The 22,616-nt window shown below is 41.6% G+C and overlaps 1 protein-coding gene across 3 annotated transcripts in view; it reads left to right on the top strand.

Moving 5' to 3' along the window:
• PCLO (piccolo presynaptic cytomatrix protein) overlaps positions 1-22,616 on the top strand; it is a 504,664-nt gene that overhangs the window by 379,821 nt on the left and 102,227 nt on the right. For all 3 annotated transcript variants that reach the window (XM_034765561.1, XM_034765570.1, XM_034765579.1), the window contains exons 11-13: positions 19,712-19,820; positions 20,461-20,528; positions 21,284-21,495. In XM_034765561.1, the coding sequence (XP_034621452.1) occupies positions 19,712-19,820; positions 20,461-20,528; positions 21,284-21,495 (389 nt within the window). The remainder of the gene's footprint in view (positions 1-19,711; positions 19,821-20,460; positions 20,529-21,283; positions 21,496-22,616) is intronic.

Here is a 22,616-nt window from a genome sequence, read left to right on the forward strand (position 1 = left end):
CTCGGCCGGGGGGCTGGACTGGGCCGCGCCCCCCCGCCCCAGCTTGCCTGCTGCTTCAGGCTTCCCGTGAATCAAATGTTCGCGGGAAGCGGGGGGGGGAGGGGCAGCGGGGGCGAAGCGTCTGGGGAGGGGGTGGAGTTGGGGCGGGGCCGGGAAGGGGTGGGGAAGGGGGGCTGGGGCCCGTGGAGTGTCCTCTTTTTGGACCCTTAAAATATGGTAACCCTAGTTTTACTGTACTTGTTTAAAAAAGCTAACGGCATGTTATCCATGTTTGTTTCAAGTAATTTAATTAAGTATTTTCTAAATGGCTATGCTTAATTATATGGTAAAGATAATAATTATTAGTTATATTTCAGGAATATTTACTACTGACTAAAGTAGTCCCCTCCAGCATTAAGAAAGAATGGAGGTCACATATTAGCAAAACTAGGAGAGGATAAAATCGTCTCTGAACATGCTGGTTTAAATTCAACAGTTCCAATCATATGTATCTGACAGAATAATTGGGCCCCACTGCTCTGAAGCGTTTGTAAATCTTGTTTAACCTAGGGTGACCAGATGTCCCGATAAAATCAGGACCGTCCCGATTTTTAGCTGTTTGTCCCACATCCCGACTGATCTCTGGTAGGGACGCAATTTGTCCCGATTGTTTTTTTTGCCCCTTCCCCCCCCCCCCAGTGTCCCGATATTTTCTTCCTCTCATCTGGTCACCCTAGCTTAACCAGACACTGTTTCAAAGTGAGACAAATCCAGTCTACTCAAGAAAGGGCTTAGTGTTGAAGCGATCCTGGTATAATTGTACCGATTCCTAGTGGAGACACAGCTTTTATCAGCGAAAGAGTGCTTTTGCCAGCATGGCTTGTACCAGTCCCCTGAATGACATTAGCAATACCAGCAAAAGGATTTTTTTGCTAGTATAACTGCATCTACACTAGATTTTTTTGCTGCTATTAAAATGTTGTAAAGAATTACACCCCTAACCTTAATTATTACAGTGGTAAAAGTTCCTAGAACTGGCCATACACAAAGCACTGGATACTGCACTCAGCAAGACAGGTACTCAAGCCGCCTGCTAAAATAGGGTAAGCATGTACTCCCTATTTGTAAAACTGGCGCTGAATTCAATGTGAGCTTGGTGATGACTGTTAGTCTGTAAAGAAACATGTGCAAACTACTGGCTTTTGTGAAATGGTATGAGTGTAAACGAAGACAGAATCCATTACAACCTGAGTTTATAATTTTTCAGGATGCACTGTAGACCCAGCTTTCTTCCTTTGCCCATGAGGAGATGAGTTTTGGGAAGAACTTGGTAGTGGTGCTCTAGAACTCTGGAGATTGTGTGTGGCGGGGTTGGTTAATTTCTGTTCTTTTTATGTTGTCGCTGAGTTATTTGAATTAACTGGGAGAATTGACTGGTCTGTTCAATTAGTGTGTTTTTAAAAACATTGTCAAGGGCACCCAACTATTATTATAGTTAGTAAAAATCCAAATAAATCCAAATAAATCTGGCACTTTATTTTTAGAGATAATTATTTGGGTGATAGATGATAGATAGTTTAGCAATTTCTAGGAATTACCAAAACTCATTTTCTCTTTAGAGAGTGTAATGTCATTTACAATATTATTCTTTTATTATCTTCAGTATATTTTTGGAAGTTTATAGTCTCTGTTGGCATTTTTTTCTGCTGTTCTATATCCTACACCCCACCCTTGCCATGTACATCTTCTGTCGTTATTTTATTAATGATTCACAGCACTGTTGAAATTCTGTTCCATCCTATGTTATTAATGTTTTTGTTGCTTAAATTTTCTCTAGAGGATAGACAATGTAAAATTTTCATTTTAGTTAAATACAATTTGATACCTCGGCTGCTTTTGAATGAAACAGGATTAGGTTAGTGGTTTTATGTAAGGAGCGATTTAGGCCTGATTATTTCACTTTCTTACAGACCCTGACTTTCATCTCTCCTGAGTAGAGACTCTGAACTGTGCTAAATCATGCAGTAGCTGAGAGATGTGGTCAAATGCCCCTGGCGATTCGTTTGAGAGAGAATCTGTCTGGTTTCCCCTTGTGACCCAAAATTCACGTTTGAGCTTGAATCTACGAAGCTGAAATATTGGTCCAATGCTTTCAAATTTGGAAGCTTAAACGTTAACCACCAAAATCCATACTGAGGCACATAAGCAAATGGACTGATTTTCAGAGGTGCTAAGTATGTGTAACACCCAGTGAAATCAATGGGAGCGGCTAGGGTGACCAGACAGCAAGTGTGAGAAATCAGGACAGGGGTGGGGGGTAATAGGAGCCTATCTAAGAAAAAGACTCAAAAATTGGGACTGTCCCCCCTATAAAATCGGGACATCTCGTCACCCTAGGAGCGGCAGATCCTCTGAAACTCAGGCCACAGTTTAGGTGACTATCTGTGGATTTAGTGTCTAATGATAAGCACCCACGTTTGAAAATGTAGGAATTGTCTTTGGACCTGATCTGTTGTCCATTATGTCAATGGCAAGGCTTCAGTTACATTCAGCAGGCACTGGAGCAGGTCATAAAATCAGGCTTGTTCCTCCTTTTCCAGGGCCGCATTTACAAAAGAACTGGGACACTCTTGTAGGGTCTTCTCGATCTCAGTGTAACTGCAGGCGTTTTCTAGGGAACCTTCTACTCTAGAGCTTAGGCTGCTATGAATTATACTTCCTGAGCTACAAGTATGAGATAGACAGTGTGCAGATGCCACTAGACACTTGTTTTATGTCCGCTTCCTTCCTGGTGTACATACAGTCAATACAATATGTTGTTGTAAAGCATCATATAGAAACACGGGAACTTGCTGATAAGAGATGATTTGTTTTGGTGACGATAAGAAGAAATAGAAATTGCTGCTAATTAATATGCATGCCAATGCTAACATAAATTCACCCTTATCTTTATGCATTAAGAAAAAATAAAATAACATGGCTTGCCAAAGACAGTAAGTAAACAGAATAAATTAAGTGTGATTGATCATTCTGGCATGTTTATCCGCAGTTCCAATGTTCTGTCTAATGTTTCTTATTCTATTTAAAAAAAAAGCAAAATAACATTACATTTATCTTGTAAATATCCCCTGAGTACCAGCAGCTTCAAGTGATTTGCTATTAAAATGATTATTATAGTGCTGCCCTGAGGACATTCATGCTTATGCCAAAAAGGTGACTCTCTGGTCTCTTGGGAATATTGGGACGCAAACATTTGAATTGAAATTTGATACAAAGAGATAAAAAAGGGTGACCAGCGTAGGATAGTCAGAGGTGAAAACACTGAAGTTATCATTTTGGTAGTTGAACCTTTCACCCATCCCCACCCCATTTGTCTGTTTTGTCCACCTGTCACATTATGTCTGACATGAAGATCATAAACTCTCTGAGGAAGGCTAGTCTTGTTGGTTAGTTGTCTGTACAGTGCCTAGCACAATGGGGCCCTGAATCCTAGGTGCTATCATAATATAAATAAAAATAGAGCATGATTTTTAAATTGCAGTTATTGAGAGTACACATGCAAATCAGGTAGGTGCACACATTCTAGATAGTTAGTCACTTGTATGTGCCTGATTTGTAGATACAGCTGCAGTAATGGTACATCCAAAGTAGGATAGGGAGGGATAGATCAGTGGTTTGAACATTGGTCTACTAAACGCAGGGTTGTGAGTTCAATCCTTAAGAGGGTCATTTAGGGATCTGGGGCAAAACTCTGTCTAGGGATTGGTCCTGCTTTGAGCAGGGGGTTAGACTAGATGACCTCCTGAGGTCCCTTCCAACCCTCATATTCTATGATTTTGGCAGAGAATGAACAAACCATGGACCTAATCCTGCAGTATTTACTCATGTGATTATTTCTTACCCATGCAGATAGCTACATAGTGTTAAACTGAACTCTTTGAAAGAAAATGTACTCCTTGCTTGAGCAAGGATTGCAGCATCAGATTCATATATATCTTGCTTGATAAAATTTTTACTAAAGTAGCATGTGATGTGTACAAAAGTATACATGAGAAGGGTAAATATCAGAGCAGGGGGGTTACATTTTTAAGGTGGCACATACAAGCAGAACATCAAGTAAAGGCATGAAATTTTGAAAAAGAAAACTTAGGCTGAATATCACAAAAAAATCCAGATGGTAAAATCTGTTAGACGGTTAGATCAATTAGCCATATTCATTACAGACTATCACTCAGACCTGATGCCCTCTTCTTTTTGTTTTTACTCATGTTGAAATATACTCTGCAATATGCATGACAACTAATGATCCCCAGCACCTGTTAGCCCTCAAATTAAACTCAACATATCGTTAGTAGAGAGCTACCAGATTCACTTGGGCATTAGTTCATGAAGTACAATTACTATGGAGGTACTTCCTGTGCCCCACACACAAGGGTTTGGTTCTAGAATGGGCATTCTTAACAGTTTTGTTCACTGATCCTGCTCAATTCCACACTAGGCTCCTAGAAACCTAGACCCACACATCCCCCCAGGAGACGTTTAACCAGCACCAGGCACCTCTGTAGGTTTAGCGCTTGTCTACATTACAAAATTAAGTCATCTTAAGTTGTCAATATACAGCCACCACAGTACTTAAAATGGTGGTTCACGTCCACACTTGCTCCTTCTCTTGGCGGTGCACGTCCTCACCAGGAGCATTTCCACCCATTGAAGTGGGGCATTGTGGGACACCAACGGCTGATAGCCTCAGCTGTCAACCCCACGTGGGGCTCACTGCTTGCCCTTCCCTCCTCGCCACTGACAGCCACCCCGGCACTGACAGCCCAATCATTCAGCTGGGCTTGGGCTCGGAGCTGGGTGCCCTTCCCATCCGGGTGCTGACAGCCTGAGTTGTCAGTGCAGTGGTGGAGGGGGCCCCCAACTGTGAGCCCGCACCCAGCTGGCCACTTGTGCTGTCAATACTGGGAGGTGGGGGAGAGCTCCAGTTGCCAGCCCTGCACGAGGCTGACGGCCAACAGATGATGTAGGTAATGCAGAGTCTACATGGACACTGCGTCATCCTAACTACATTGACATACGTCATCCTAACTACGTTGACATAAGCACTGTGCCTCTCGTGGAGGTGGAGTTATTATGTTGGTGTAGAGGGGGACTTATTTTAGCAGAAGCAACATTCTTCTTCTTCCCCCCCCCACACCCCCCTGTGCCCAATACATCCCTCTCTTTTTTCTGGGGTCAAAATTTCAAATTTTGGTGAGAAAAATCTTCAAAATGTCAACAAACCTGGGATGTAGGTTAATATTTTTTATCAGGGGAACTAGGCTGTTAACCAAATTGAACTGCCCTAGCCACCTCCACACTAATCCAGGGCATTTTATGCATCAGCACAGTGTAAACTCAGCAGGTTCAACCTCTACAGCTGAACCCATTAGAGCTATGTGAGAAAATGTTCGTTGAAATCAAATAACTCTAAGAGGCTGCTGTTACCAACATCTCTTGGGTTCTCAAATATTGGAAATCCATGGGAATGTGTGCATCTCTCCACAAGTAACATTATTCCCAAGCGTTAAGTTAGATATTTTTTCATGGTTATTTTTAGTAAAAGTCATGGACAGGTTGCAGGCAATAAACAAAAATTCATGGAAGCCCGTGACCTATCTGTGACTTTTACTAAAAATAACGGGGGGAGGAGGGGTTGGAGCTCAGAGGAGGGAGGAATGACAGCTGGAGCCCCATGGGGGGGGCTGACAGCCCAAGCCCCACCGCCATGAGGGGGGCACCACCAGGGGGACGGGGAGGAGGTACAGCCCAAACTCCAGCCTCGGCTGCAGCCCTGGCGGGGAGCATAGCCACAGGGCAGGGTTGCACAGCCCCAGCTCCAACCCCGGTGGCAGCCACTGACTGCTGAAGCCAAAGAAGTCACGGAGGTCCAGTAAAGTCATGGTAAACAGTAAAGTGACCTCTGTGACTAAATTGTATCCTTACCAATTGTTAGTCGTTGCACGTTTGTTAGAAGCAATACTAGAAAACCCAGTTGTCTCTGAGTTTGCTGAGTAAAAGGCTGATAATCTCCCAGGGCAACGCTGTGGACAGAAGGACGCTGTGGATGCAATCCTTGGATGCATAAACCGGGGAATTTCAAGTAGGAGCACTGAGATTATTTTCCCTCTGTATTTGGCATTGGTGTGACTGCTGCTGGAGTGCTGTGTCCAGTTCTGGTGCCCACAATTCAAGAAGGAGGTTGATAAATTGGAAGGGATTAAGAGAAGAATCAGGAGTAGAAAACAAGCTCACTGTTTAGTTTTATAAAGAGAAGGGTAAGCGGTGACTTGGTTACAGTCTACAAGTACCTATATTGGGAAGAAATATTTGATATTGGGCTCTTCGATCTAGCACAGAAAAGCAGAACATGATCCAATGGCTAGAAGCTGAAGCTAGACAAATTCAGACTGGAGAGGGTGTATATTTGTAGTTGTGAGGGGGAACCATTTACCGAGACCGTGGTGGTTTCTTCCTCTCTGGCAATTTTAAAATCAAGATTGGATGTTTTTCTAAAAGATATGCTCTAAGAATTATTTTAGGGAAATGCTATGGCTTGTATTATACACAAGGTCAGACTCAATGATCACAATAGTCCCTTCTGGCCTTGGCATCTATGAGACACAGTATATACAAATTTTCAGCTGGAATGTGGTCTGTTGGGGCCTTAAACAGGGAGCAGAGCTGCTGTGGCTTGAGAATCAGGGAGCTTTGTGTTGGAGTTCTCTGTCTCCTGCAGTGAGTGAATCTTGGCACAAGAGAGAATGAGGCCTTCAGTGTCTCAACCACCAGACTAGTCAAGTATGACCAGTAGGCCTCTGGGCCTGCCTGCAAATGATCTGTATGTAATTCTAATGGTTTTTGTATAGAAGTGGTAGCAGACTAGTAAATCCGTGATTTGTATGTATATCATAACAGAGACATTTTGTTCATAGCTTTCTCTTTAAGCCAGTGCATTTTAATTTGAATGCAGAGAAATCTGCTTATTGTCCTATTTATATTAACAGTAACATGATGTTTTACACAGGCCTTGTATAGCATATTTTATTTAATAATTTATATTCTCAGGTAGGATACCAGCTAAATAACTGAGCGCCAGATCCTTCTATCAGAAACATACATAAACTTTCTCAAAAGCTGTATGCCCTCTGGTGCTTAAAAAACCTTTTACAGATGTCATGGGAGCAAATTCTGCTCTCAGTTGCAATTAATGGAAGTTGAAATCAATGAGAATTGCATCTATGTAAATGAAACCAGATTTTGGCCTTAAGAATGGAAATGGAAAACAAAATTAAAACTTGAACTCTGAAAGCATTGATATTGATAGCCACAGAGTGTAAAAATTGATATAACCAACTCAGATTCATCTTTGCAGTACCATCTGCCCCAGAAGCCAATGGTGCAATGCCAGAGATAAGTTGAGTATTGTGTGTCTGTATCTCATTATGGGGACACAGTATAAAAGAGACAAATTGCCACTCTTGATTTTTTTTTGCACATCTCTGGAGATGGTGACCTTGAGCTCAGAAGATTCTGCCAGTCCACCATGCACATACTAGTAAATGAGAAATCTTTTACTGCTGCCACAAAGATGATGTACTAGTTTCCAATGCGGATTTTGTCTATGAGCACATTCTAATTTTATAATGTTTGGATTTTCAATTAAATTAGAGTACTCAATAGGGAGCTTATTCCTTCAGAGGTTTGTGAAACGTATATCCGATTTTTCAAACGGCATTCCAAGAAACCGAGCAAAAACTCTCCGAACTTCTCTTTGTGTGAACAGTATGCTATTTTTTTTTTGTTTTTAACGCACCAAAATGGGAGCACTGAGTCACTGAATGGCGTTAATTACAGTGTGTCACAGCCATTTGGTCAACATGGCATAAACGATCATTCTTTTTGCTGTGTTTTCTTATCCAATATATTATTTGTTGAGGAGGGGTGGTGAGGAAAGAAGTACAAACCACTTACCTTAATATAATCATTTTCACAAGGAGAAATTTTAATCATCATCCAGATAACTAAGATGACCACAAAATTTAAAATCAGCTTCTATTACACTGCAGAATAGTCAGAAAGAAGCATGGGCCCAGCCTACCCTCAGCTGTGGCCAGTCAACCCACAGCGTGGCTCAGGAGGGAGGGTGTAAGGTTGGCCTTTACAATCCACCAATCCTGGGCCAGCTTTATACCACACCACACCCATGACCTAATTTAGAAAAGCCTAACAGTCCTAAGTCTGGTCTGAGTCACAACAGCTGCCAAAAGCCCCAAGTGACCATAGCTTAAGGAAGTCCCAGACATACCCCCTTTCTTCAGGTGTGCTCACTATGCTGGTAACTATTAGTGCTGCAAGAGCTGCTACAATTCTGAACCCTCAGAGGATTCACCTTACATTAGGTTGACCCTCCCTTGACTAACTTATGCCATCTCTAGGGTTGCTTCACATTGGGAGGCAGTGCAAAGTGGTCATTTTGCAGGGCTGGATCTAGTGCAGTCATTCTACCATGCAGAACAGATTGTCCATTTTTAACAACCGTGAGCGCTGTCATTATATTAATTATTATAATAATGGAAAACATTCAACCTAGGCGCGAGTGATGAATGGGTGAGGAAGTGAAGGTGTCTACTGCAAATAATGAGTTTTTGTGTGATTCATGCCCAGTAGTAGAGAGAAGCGCATTAACACATTGACTTTCGTCAGCCTATTTTTAACCATGGAACTTTTCCACCAGGAACTTTTAGAATTAAAGAAAAATAACTAGAAAAAATAGACCATAAAATAATCTAGTGGTGAATGTCAAACTCTGGCAGCTAATGCCATTTTTCATCATTCAGAGTGCATGCCATGATATAAGATTACCTTTAACTTATAGAGCACTTTCTGAGCGTCTCAAAGTACCTTTTACAAATGTTAATCCTTATAGCATCCCCATGAGGTAGGTAAATATTACTGTCCCCATTTATTCACCAGCAACCTCTGTCACAGAGAGTCTGATTATCCACTGACGTATGCAGTGATTGACACCTGTGCAAAAGAGGCCAGATCACAATGCTAATACACATGCAGGTGTCAATGATGTCACAAGGTGTAGGGCAGTGGATAAATAAGGCCCAGAAGGTTGATGGAGCTTGGGTCGGGGGCCAGTAGCAGCCTACAGCAGGACCAGGACTAGAAGTCCCAGTCTTGTGTCTCAGCCTCCAGCCCATCTTTCCTCTTCTTTCCTTATGAAAGCAATTAATCAAAACAGTAACAGCTCATTATTTTAAAAGGAAATTCATAACTCTGTATATTCTAATTAAAAATATATATTTCTAACTCTCGGTGACACGACGGACACCAAAAACTCCACATTTTCCTATTTGGACACATATGATAATTCTAGCACTTTGAGTAGGAGAGTCCACAGTATCGTAATGGGTGAAGAGTGGCAGTGGTTGACTTAATAATAGTGCCCACTGTGTTGTATATAGGTGTTAAATCCAAGGGGCGATCAGCCACCATCAAACTTGTCTTTTCAGCTTGCTTTTTCTGTAGTTAATGCAATTTTGTTTATGACTGATACTCAGGAAAATAAAATCCTTTCATGACACACAAATTATAGCCCCCAATCAATTTTCACATCTAATGATGCAGCAAGTTCATGTCGTAAAAAGCAATATAAAGGGGGCACAGAATGAGAAAAATAGCTAAAGATGGAGGGATATTATTATACACGTTGTATCTTCCAATTGCTGGCCAAAGACTCAAACTAGGTCCTGTTGTCTTTGAACCCAAATGGAACTTGGCATTAGGGACTAGCAAGCAGGGCAATTTCCCAGGACCTCACACCACAGGGGGCCCCATGAAGCTAAGTTAAAGATGGTGGGGCTTGGTCTTCAGCTGCAGCCCCAGGTGGTGGGGACTCAGGCTTCAGCCCCAGGCAGTAGAGTTCGGGCTTCAGCGGGGTTGGGCCCATTCCTTAGTTTCTGCCCTGGGCCCCAGCGAGTCTGACGTCAGCCCAGCATCACAGTAGGAGCTGTTCTAATACACTCTGAATTAGAAGGTGTTCTTTCATATCTTATCAAACCTGACCTGCCTGTTTATGAATAGGGCAGTACCTATTCAGAAGTAGTATCTGAGTGCCTCACAAACATGAACGGATTTATCTTTGTGAGGCAGGGAACCCTTATTCCTCATTTGCAGATAAGAAAATAGAACTACAAAGAGAGATCCCACAGAAATTACTGTGGTAGAGCCAGGTAGGAAACGTAGAATCCCAGTCTAGTGTCTGACCAACAAGGCCAGCCTTCTTCTTGATGACTGTCTGATATTGCTCCAAGGTGTTTTTTCCCCCTGTTTCTATTGAGCCTCACCAACATTATGGTTTGTTGTTTTGCTCCTTCTCTTCCTTTCACTCCTTACCTACCATATTCAGCTACCTATAAGAAGATTCTTGGGGGAAATAGCAAACTTAGCCCTCTTCTAAGCGCTTCTGTATAAAGCAAAGGGATCGAAATAACTGATATCCACATCTGTGCATGGCGAACAGAATAACCATGTTCTACCAGTATTTACTCTCTCAGCACAGGACTGGCCAAGAACTGACCAGTCATGGAGATCAAACTGCACAGGTGCTGGAACTAGGTGTGCTGGGAGGGCTGCTGCACCCCCTGGCTTGAAGTGGTTACCAGCATATACAGGGTTTACAGTTTGGTTCAATGGCTCTCAGCAACCCCGCTATACACATTGTTCCAGCGCCCTTGCCAAACTGTGTTAGCCTAGAAGAGGAAGCTCTTGTATTTCTAGGGTGTGGCATACTAAAGGGTCAGTGCAAGGATGTATGTGCTAGTGAAGATTTTGCTGTAATGTTCTGTAGATAAACAGACTGCATCAGTTTTCAGGAGCTGAAGTCCAGCAATCTCACTGGCACTAAGTTCACTTCAAAGAAAAAAAGTGGTCATGTGTTTGATGATCCATCGCAGGGTGTCTTCCCTGAAAATTTTCTGAGAATGATAGCAAAGAACATGCCCCCCCTAAGTAAATAGAACTACATGTGTAGGCAGGAAAATACCCACACATGAATAATATAATCAGGCTAAGAGTAGCAAACCTTGTGGGAGATCTTTACATCTAGAAACTGATCTTACTTACTAATTAAATCAGATCTAAAACTCTTTGCTTCTAATCTTATTCAGGAGCTCTTTTAAAAAGTGACAGATTTTAGTTAAAGCCTCACTCCTGAAAGAAATTAATTACAATTCTACCATAAATATCAAGGGAGGTTTTTTTTAATAAAAAAGATTTCAGGCAATTCCAGTAAGAATAAGACTAATGACTGTGTTTCTCAAAGCCCATTTCCTCCAACAGGCACTAGAGCCATTGTACAGTTACCAGATAAATAAGTTTTAACAACATTGTGGTCCACATTCTGTTCTTTTGATGCTGGGATAAATCAAGAGTAACTCCACTGAAGTCCATGGAGTTACACCAGTGTAAAACTTGGGTTAGTGAAAAGAGAACCAGGATCTATAGCAGGGGTCGGCAACCTTTCAGAAGTGTCAGAGGGGTAGCCGTGTTAGTCTGAATCTGTAAAAAGCAACAGAGGGTCCTGTGGCACCTTTGAGACTAACAGAAGTATTGGGAGCATAAGCTTTCAAGGGTAAGAACCTCACTTCTTCAGATGCAAGTAATGGAAATCTCCAGAGGCAGGTATAAATCAGTATGGAGATAACGAGGTTAGTTCAATCAGGGAGGGTGAGGTGCTCTGCTAGCAGTTGAGGTGTGAACACCAAGGGAGAAGAAACTGCTTCTGTAGTTGGATAGCCATCCAACTACTAGATCGTGTGGTGTGACCGGGGTGGAAGCTGGAGGCATGAAGGTAGGCGTAGCGGTCAGTGGGTTTTCGGTATAGGGTGGTGTTAATGTGGCCATCGCTTATTTGTACGGTATATTGAATGGCAATATACAAAAACCTGTAGGAGAACACTTCAACCTCCCTGGCCACACAATAGCAGATGTAAAGGTAGCCATCTTACAGCAAAAAAACTTCAGGACCAGACTCCAAAGAGAAACTGCTGAGCTCCAGTTCATTTGCAAATTTGACACCATCAGATCAGGATTAAACAAAGACTGTGAATGGCTATAATAGTTATACCTCTCAGATATCCAGCCCAGTTCACAGTCAGCTGGAAAGGGAAAAAGTGATTATAAAAGCCGACAAGTGGCTAGATTGAGATGGAGTTGCAGGATGAAAATAGACTCCTGCAGTAGGCTGTGAAGCAGGGGGACTGAAGGGCAGGGTCTGTCCTCCTTTCAGCACTGAGAGAGGCAAGGGGGAAAAGCCTGGAAATGTAGCTGATGGTGGGAATAGGAACTACTTTTTGTTTTGATTTGAAGAATAAAAGTGCCCTGAAAGAAGCTTGAGCATGGCAGTGAGTCCTTCCTGGGCTGGGCAAACAGGACAGCAGCTCACACTTGATTGTGAATGTGGGCAGGCAATTGACTGAGAAACTGAGGCAGCCCAAAGCCAGACTAGGTAGGTGGTCCAGTTATACCCCACAGCTCAATAATTATTTCATTGTGCATGTTGTCAAGCACTTTGATGCCGCCCAGCAAAACATTTAAGCATGTGTTTATGTGCTTTGCTGTATCAAGGCCAAAATGTTCAGCATTCTGCAGGATCAAGCCCTAAAATCACTGTTTAAAAATGGGCTCAGGGGCTTTATGTGCAATCATTCTTTCCCGTAACTCCAGTCTGCATATGGTACTGTTGCTCATTATGTAGGCTTTCATAATGACATTCAGACCAGCACTGCAATTTTATTTTACACATTTTGTTAGTTGTTGACATGCTAAGGGTTATTCATTGGGATGTTTACTCACAGTTAGCTATAGCCACAGTTACAGATGATTCCTTTATCGAAGAGTATGAGTCTGAAGTTGTAGTTAGCCATTTTAAGCCTGTTGGGCTGAGTAGAAATTTTCTGTTAAATTTTAGTCCATTGTGTGTGTCCTGATTCAGGACACAACAAATGTTCGGTTAACACTATGTTTTTAAGGTGGGTGGAAGACAAAAAGCTAGACAGAAATTTTCAAAGCTGGCTAAGGGATTTAGATACTCAAGTTCCATTAAAAACAGTATTGGCTAATTTTAGATAGCTTGGAAAACTCAACCCCTAGAAGATTTAAATATTTTTTTTATGAGTGCAAATATTTCTCCTCTTACTTCTAGAAACACAAAAGCAAGTTGAGGGCATACACACACATGAGCTCAAATGAATCAGTCACAAGTACATATTCATGTCAAAATAGACCAATTTAAATGATTCATAGAGTTGCACCTCCAAGCTCTTCAAGAATATTGCAATACTATTCAGATACTTTTACGATAGCCTTACTCCAGGCTCTTTGAGCGCTAGAGCTATGGTGAACCCAGAATAGGAAATTTCATATGTTACAGTACACCCAGTTTTACAGCATTTTTGTGGATTAATTAAAAAATATATATAACAAATGGGACCATTTCCGATTAGTGTCTGTCCACATATACGCATTGAACATCAGTGGTGAGCCATGCTTTGACCTTTTTGGCAGTGTTGAAGCAGAGAAAATATTGGCTTATAGGAGATGGCACATGATTGAATGGGCTGGCAGTGCCAGTGTACTCCATGCTGTTACAACATGGGTCCTTTCTCCTGATGTCTGGTCTGCATACAAGGCTTATGACTTTTCAATAGCTAATGATTATTGGGCTTAGTCCTTTTGCTCAGGAAGTAGCAGATCATGTTCTTAGTGTTGAAGATGCCAGGATCCAAGCAGGATTGGTTACACCATCGCCCCATATTTGGAACTAGGATTCAGTCTAGTGTCTGCACAGGCACTGTAGTGGAGCCTTTGCCAGATGGGGAAGTTGTGGTGATGGAAAAGAAAGTGTAACCTCCTCACCAGTGGAGGATCCACCAACACCAACCAAAAAGTGAGTGATGCTAGCAGGGAAGGAGGTATGGCCTGGATGACCAGGGTATTTGCCAGTTCAGCCTCCATCAGTAGAGTACCCTTAAACCCTGGCCATAACTTAAAGCTGCTCACTCTTTGCAGTAAATCTCAAGGTGGGATGCAGAGGTATCACCTCCTGCCTTCTATCAAATTAGATTTCACCTGGGGTGCCGCAGTCAAGGAAGATATATGGAGGTATAATTTACCCCTCTGAAAAACTGGCCTCCTCATGGTGACGAACATAAGGGTAAATCTTGCTCTAAACTCTACTGGTCTGGAGGGAACCCCAGCATTGGAATCATTGTATTTCCAGGAGACCAGGCTGGAGCCAAGATCTGGGAGCTGTGTAGGGAATATGCACCCCAATGTAATGTGGAGTGTAGTCCCATAGGGGTTTCTTATGCATCAGCATACCAGAGGTTTATGGTGGCAGACGTGATTTAGGCCAATGCATTGGCCAGTACAGCTGAGTCAGCATGGCAAGGGTATCTTCACTAGATATCGGGCTGGCACAGATTACCTCCCCCCGAAGGATGAAGAAATCAGGACACACATTATGGCACTGAGTATCACAATCTGGTTCCTTGTCTACTCTTTGGGCAGCACCACTACACATTGCCCCTTGCTTAGGGTTTGTGGCAAAGTCACAATTTAGTGATGGAGGGAAGAGGTATGGAGGTAGCACAGCCTAATGGATAGACCCACTGGGACCATTATACTTAGACTTTTGTAAGGTATTTGACTTGGTACTGCACAACATTTTGTTTAAAAAACTAGAACACTATTAAATTAATACAGCACACATTAAATGGATTGACCACTGGATAACGGATAGGTCTCAAAGTGTAACTGTAAATAGGGTATCATTATTGGGCAAGTCCATTTTTATTGGGGTACCACAGAGTTCTGTTTTTGACCCAATGTTATTTAACATTTTTATCAATGTAGAAAAACATCAGATCTTCACAGATAAAGGTTTGTAGAGGATACAAAAGTTGGGGGAGTGGTAAATAAAGAAGAGGAAAGGTCACTGATTCAGAGCAATCTGGATTGGTTGGTAAACTGGACACAAGCAAACAATATGTGTTCTAATATGGCTAAAAGTAAATGCATACGTCTGGGAACAAAGAATGTAGGCCATACTTACAGGACAGGGACTCTATCCTTGGAAGCAGTGGCTCTGAAAAAGAGTTGAGGGTCGTGTTGGATAATGAGCTAAACATGAGCTCTCAATGTGACTCTCTGGCCAAAAGGGCTCATGTGAGCCTGGGATACATAAACAGGGGAATCTTGCATAGGAGTAGAGAGGTTATTTTACCTCTGTATTTTTTTCACTGATGTGACCCTGCTGGAATACTGTGCCCAGTTCTGGTGCCCACAATTCAAGAAGGATGTTGATAAATTGGAGAGGGTTCAGAGAAGAGCCACGAGAATAAGTAAAGGATTAGAAAATATGCCTTACTGTGATAGACTCATGGAACTCAATGTATTTATCTTAACAAAGAGAAGGTTAAAGGGTGACTTGATGACCGTTTATAAGTACCTGTGTGGGATACAAATATTTAATAATGGACACTTCAGTCTAGCACAGAAACATGTAACATGGCTGGAAGTTGAAGCTGGACAAATTCAGACTGGAAATAAAATGTAAATTTTTAACAATGAGAGCAATTAACCATTGGAACAATTTACCAAAAATTGTGGTAGATTCTCTATCACTGACAATTTTTAAATCAAGATTGGATGTTTTTCTAAAATATCTGCTCTAGAAATTATTTTGGGGATGCTGTATGGCCTGCGCTATACAGGAGGTCAGATTAGATGATCATAATGGTTCCTTCTGATCTTAGAATTTATGAATCTATGAAATCTCTTTTGCTGGATTTCTGGGTGAACTTGGGCAAGTCATGTCACCTTGCTGTGCCTCAGTTTTCCCATCTATGTAATGGGGATGATAGTGCTGACCTCCTTTGAAAAGTGCTTTGAGATCTATGGATGAAAAGTGCTATATAAGAGCTAGGTATATATATACCAGTGCCCATCTGAGACACATTCTGGAGAGGGTTGGCTTCATAATGTTCACCCTGGGGCCCAAAGATTTTAACTCTTCTGCTGTCCTTTGAATGGCAGAAAAGGTTGCACCTTGTGCTCACATAGTACTGAAAATATGAACTGCTGAGAGGAAAGTCCTTGCTGAGCTTGCTTCTGAGGGTTTGAAATGCACAGAATTAAATTATATTTTCACATCTACTCTCTGTGCATTTTAAAATATAATTAAGTTTGTTGCATAATATTGTACCTGAAGCAGATTAGCCATTTGATATCCAAACCTCATTTAAATAAAAAAAGATAAATCTGGCAGCAGTTAATGTTTCAAACACCTTTGTAGATAAAAGGAGCAGTAGTTGTTTAGCTTAGATCTAGATCAAAGCTGTTTGAGGTGGTCTGCTGAGATTTGATATTTTTAAAAAATAAGTGGTCAAAGCCAGGTCTTTGTTGGCATGAATTCAGTACTGGAGTCATAGCCCTGAAGAGAGAGGCCTATGGTTATTAAGAAAATAGATACATGTCTTGATCTGAAAACCCTAACAGATTTTAGCAGGCTTTGGATCGAGGCCATAATGTGCGGGACTGGCAATGCAAGCTACTTTCATGATGTATTTTCTTGTATCCAGAGCCTGTGAACCGTGTTTGATGTTCACACTTTTTAGGGGCTTTGGGAAACAAAGTTGACATGGGCAGAAACTGCAGCTGGATACCAATTATGGCTGAGGAGTCATTTAAGCCTCATCAATCTCATTACTTTTTTTTTTTTTTTGCATTTTGAAAGCTACATTAGCTCGAAGGATATTCAATAGTACCAGTTTCTCAAGGGAAAGGGATAATAGTTAGAAAATAATTAAGAGAGTAGAAACCGGTCAGATAAACATTTTCTTAGCTAAAAACATTCTTCTAAGTCACTGTGCCATATCTTGGTCTCATTAAAATCAATGGCAGAATTCTCATTGACTAAAATTAGACTGGATTTGCCACACCTAAAGGCAGTAGGTGGCCCAGTTGGGATACTGATATACTGACAGACACGTGCCAAGCACACGATACGTCTCCCATAATAAGGTAGAATTGATCATGGTGGGCTGCAGGGCTCCTCTTGCTGATCCTCTAAGCTGGTGCAACTTGCTGTCTCATTTTCTGGTGAGTAGCACTTGGTGTCAAGTATCAGAGGGGTAGCCGTGTTAGTCTGAATCTGTAAAAAGCAACAGAGGGTCCTGTGGCACCTTTGAGACTAACAGAAGTATTGGGAGCATAAGCTTTCGTGGGTAAGAACCTCACTTCTTCAGATGCAAGACATACATGGTGTTTTCTCCAGCATGCATCATAACAGCATCTTCCCAAACATCCAGGACCTTCCTTTTCCCTTTTGTCTCTTTGCTGCTAAATGGAAGTGCTGGTTTTAGCTCTTTGCACTGTATTTAATCAATCAATGTACTATCACAGCAAGGCACCCAATTTTCCTCTGTGTTCTTCCTTTCAAAAATATTGTATAGCCAGAGGTTGGCTTATAAATGGGAATAACTCTAGCCCCCTCCCCTCCAGAAACCCCAATAAACCAGTGTGTATGCTACTGTGCACTTACACCACAGTAAATCAGGAGTTGCTAGAATCACTCCTATCAGAATTACTCCTGATATACTTCAGGGTAAGTGAGATTAGAATCAGACTCTATAAATCTACATCCTAAACAGCAAAACAATTATTTGTGATTCTTCAAAAGCCAGATTGTCCTCTTGAACAATGATTTGTAAATGAAAAGTTGTTTCATTTTAAAGAAAGTTGAATCTATTTTGGTAAATCTATTAAAAATGTGCTTCACTGCCTTCTGAGCATTACTTCATATTCATTCCTCACATTGTTTGTATTTTCATTGCTTTGACACTAAATGACACTAAAAATTCTTGCTGACAAATGCATGGGGAAAGATGGTATTTCATTTTAGGGGGGAGGGTTAGCTCAGTGGTTTGAGTACTGTGCTGCTAAACCCAGGGTTGTGAGTTCAATCCTTGAGGGGGCCACTTAGGGATCTGGGGCAAAATCAGTACTTGGTCCTGCTAGTGAAGGCAGGGGGCTGGACTTGATGACCTTTCAAGGTCCCTTCCAGTTCGATGGGATGGGATATTCTAGCAGTATCCTGGAGAAATGTGGCACAATGCAGTATGATAGCCTATATCTTTTCTCACTCTTTCAGCACTGTATAAATCAATTCCTTCTCCTCCAAAAGCAATTAACATTATATTTTACTTAATCTTTTCCTTTGGTTATGAGTTTGTAACTGTGTTTTACTTTATTATTTTTCCCCATTTGTTGTATACAACCACACAGGATTCTCAAAATAACCATAAGACCCATGTGATGACTCAATTTTATCTGTGTAAGTGGCAACAAGCCAAATGATTGTGGTTTTCTTGCTGTGAAAATGATGTGGTTTTAAGATTTTTACTCATTGATTTTAGTGTGACATTAAGTATTCTGGAACTTGATCTGTTAAGAACCTTTTCCTTCCGTAGTTCAAGGGCTGGATTTTGAAACCCATACACTGGTGAGAAGTTGACCTAATTGGGATTACTCATGTGAGTGACTACTCACCAATGTAAATACAAAGTTCACAATCTGGCCCTAATTGGAGAGCTGGCTACTGTTCTATGCTCTGAGCTCCCCTGTTTAACTCAATGGTATGTTCAGTGTAAACATTCTGACCTAAAAGAGCTCATTGTAACCAAATAAGATTTCTCATTTGATTAGGTTATGGTCTCCAAATAATTCACTGGGGGGCTTGATCCTGCATAGTGCTTACTACTGGAAATTGAATGGGCCAGCTCATGGCATTATGCTCCATAGTAAGTCTTTGCAGGATCAGGCCTTAGGACAATTAGAACAGACACATATAATAATGCATACATTTAGGACAGAATTCTGTTCACCACAGACTCAGATTTCCTCCACCCCCGATAGTGAGTTACTTATCTTCCCCCCATGCACACACATCATCACCCTCCTTCTGGTGAAAAGTGGGTAAGCAGAATTCATGCCTGAACTTGTAAATTTCCAAGATAATTTATCAAGGCTAATTTCAGACATTTTGAGTTAGATCTTCACTTGGTGTAAATTGGCCCAACTTCATTGATATGGTCCTCTCTTTTTTTATTTTTGTAATGACAGAATACAAACAATGGCCCAGCCTTTACACATCTCTCTCACAAAGTTAGGCCATTTCTTACCACATTTCTTACCACAGACACTCAGTAGCTGTTTGCCAGCAAGCTGGGAACGTCAGCTTAGCCTAATTCACAGATGTTAGTTCGCCAGGAAATGTCTGATGCATAGAATGGTGATTTCTTTAATACATTGGCCAGTGTGCATGTATTTTGATGTTCTAAAAATCTTTCACTATCATGCAACCCAGACAAAGCATTTTATGCAGTGTGCATGAGCAGTCAGAAGGGCATTCAGCTGCCAACTTAGTCATATAGGTAAGCTGATGTCATCATAACATTCATTAATCTTATCAGTGTGCAGTGAAAGGTGTTTGGTAATGTAATGTACCAAAGACCATGTAAAACAGATTTTCCGAATGTCACATCAAATCATACACTTTAAGTTAAAGGCTGGGTCACATAGCAACAGTATTTCACCCTATGCTGTTTTGCTATCCTAGGAATGCAGGTATTGGAATGGAATGGCATCCCCTTGACTGCAAGAACTTATGAAGAAGTCCAGAGTATCATTAGTCAACAGAATGGGGAAGCAGAAATATGTGTAAGACTGTGAGTTTTTCCCCATCTTTCTGTTTCCATTTTTTTTGGCTTTTCATGGCTTTTTTTGATTTACAATTGTTAAGGTGGAACCTTTGCTAGCCTTGAGGATTTGTACCGGTATAAATAACTAGAAAAAGGGTTCAGTGTTACTTTTGGAGGTTTATTTGTTCCATACTAAATCATTAAAAATACAACAAGGGATGAGTTAAAAGAGATTTTTAGCTAATTATGTTTTTATCCATAATGATGTCTCCCTTTCTAGGACAAATTCTCCTCTCATTGCACAGGTACAATCCCATTGAATTCAGTGGGGTTGGCCAGTGTAAGGAGATAAGAATTTAGTCTTCCCATGACTTCTGTTGAAACATGTTATATTAGGATGGAAGCTGTAACTCATCTAAACACCATGAGAAATGTATGTATTTCAATATAATCTTACATTCGATCCATTAAAGATTTCACCTTAAAAGAATCATTTTTCTCAGCACATTTGACTTTAACGGCATTGCAAATTTGTATCAGCTAAGAAGGGGCCATGCTTGGGAGCTGCTTTCTGTCATTAATCACGTCTCATTTATCGACTTAATAAAATAACGAGGGTATAAGGAAAGAGTTTCTTTTGTCTCAGGCTTCTCATTGCTTTCTTTAGGGACCTCAACATGCTCTCAGATTCTGAGAATCCCCAGCATTTGGAACTGCATGACCCAGTAAAGGCTGGTAGGTGAAAGCAGATTGCTTTCAAATGTATGGACTGGATGGCCATAAGCACCACAGCTGAAAATTATGAATGATATAGGCAAAGCTTATAAGCACATAGCAGAAACTCGTGAAACGTCTGGTATGTGACTTTATTTCCTAAATTGCTTACAAAGAAGTGTTCTCTGCTCTGATTAGCTTATGAAGTCTTCCATTCCAGACTTTGGAGTCTCTTTCGTGCTCATATCCTTTCTTAGTCCTTTTTCTTTTTGCATGAATTTGCTCAGCGGTGACTTGAATTTATTACTCAGTTATTGAAACAAAAGATTTTGGATGAACTGTTGTTATACCAAAGTACGGGTTCTGAACAAAACTGGAAGAGTTCTAGAAACTATAGCCATGGGGCCAGGTCCTCAGCTGGTATAAATCAGCAACAGAGGCTCTGGCTAATTATCAGTCGAGGATCCGGCCAATCATCTCTAACCTGACTGTAACAAAAGCGAACTTCCCTAGCTGGCTAAAGAAGATTCCTCCTAAAGGATTTATGCGATAGCTGGGGTGTGATGACTTGGTGTTGAGTGGGTGGAGAAGGGAACCTATAGTTTTCAAGTTCTTTTTGCACTGAAATTTGGAGTCAGATCTTCAATTAGTGGAAATGAAAGCAGGCAATCTGACAACTTTGTTTATTTATTTAGTGTGTCGACCCACAGCTGGAATAGCCAGAGGACTGAATGGTTTAGCAATTATCAATGTAAAGCTCTTTTACCTTAATCCAGTAGACAAGGCGAAGTCCCCAGGGGTCGATCCTAAGCAGCTGGCTGCGGAGCTCCAAAAGGTTTCCCTACAGCAGTCCCCTTTGGTTGCTTCCTCAGCAGTGGAGAAGGGATCTCATGTTCATTCTGGCACTCCCTCTGCCAGCTCCAGTGCTGTTCCCAGTCCCGGCCAGCCTGGTTCACCCTCAGTGAGCAAAAAACGACACAGCAGCAAGGTAAGATGCTTTCACTTGTGATACGCTTCTCAGTTGTCCAGTGAGTAAAACGTGGACACAAGAAGTGAGTAATTATCTACCTACATGACATCTCCACTGTAGCAACAGAGGGACTCACACATGTAAATGAATTTACCCTCACCACACCCTCATGACAGAGAAGAATATTATTGTTCCTATTTTATAGGTGGGGAACTGAGGTACAAAAATGATGTGACTTACCCAAGATCACACAGGAAGTCTGTGACAGAGCCAGGAATTGAACCAAGATATCTTTAGTCCAATTTGAGTGCTTTAGCAAAAAGATTGTCTTGCTCTCCTTCCTCTGGTCTTTCATGTGCATCCTGTCTACTCTGTGGTGAAATAGCGGCTTTAGTGAAGCCAGAACTCCCATTGACTCATTTGGTATGTCTACACTGCAATTAAAAACCCGTGGTCGGCCCATGCCAGCTGACTTGGGCTCATGGGAGTTGGGCTAAAGGCTGTTTAACTTCAGTGTAGATGTTCAGGGTTGGGCTGGGACCTGGGCTCGAAGACCCTGCAAGATGGGTGAGGTGCAGCCCGAGCCTGAATGTCTACACTGCAGTTGAACTTCTCCTTGGCCTGAGCCCTGCAAACCTGAGTCATCTTGCAGGGGCCGGCTACAGGTATCTAACTGCAGTTAGATGGGTGAAGGTATCTAACTGTGTTTTTCTGGGTGAAGGTATCTTCAGGTATCTAACGCGGGTATCTAACTGCGTTTTTCTGGGTGAAGTCCTGGCCCCAATGGGTACGTCATTGGGGCCAGGACTTCACCCAGAAAAACGCAGGGGGAGACTATCTATGCCGTGCACAGTGCTGAGGCAGATACTGATATTATAAAGAATAAATAATCATAGTGGCAGTGCTGATAAGAATTGCTTTGAGTGCCAGGAAGAGAGTAAACAACGACCTTAACATCAAGCTCTGCCTTTCTCACTAAACAACAGTATGAGTTAGTTATTAACTGTGCCCTCAGATCTTCTTTGTCAAATATTGTCCATTTCTCAGCTGAACTGCTTTATGCCTGGGGTACCAAACACATATTCAAAAGGCATTAGTAATATTTTTCAATGGGAAGTTGGGAAAAAAGGGCTATGAAG

This window comes from Trachemys scripta, chromosome 1 (assembly GCF_013100865.1).
Source record: "Trachemys scripta elegans isolate TJP31775 chromosome 1, CAS_Tse_1.0, whole genome shotgun sequence".
Classification (NCBI taxonomy): domain Eukaryota; kingdom Metazoa; phylum Chordata; order Testudines; family Emydidae; genus Trachemys; species Trachemys scripta.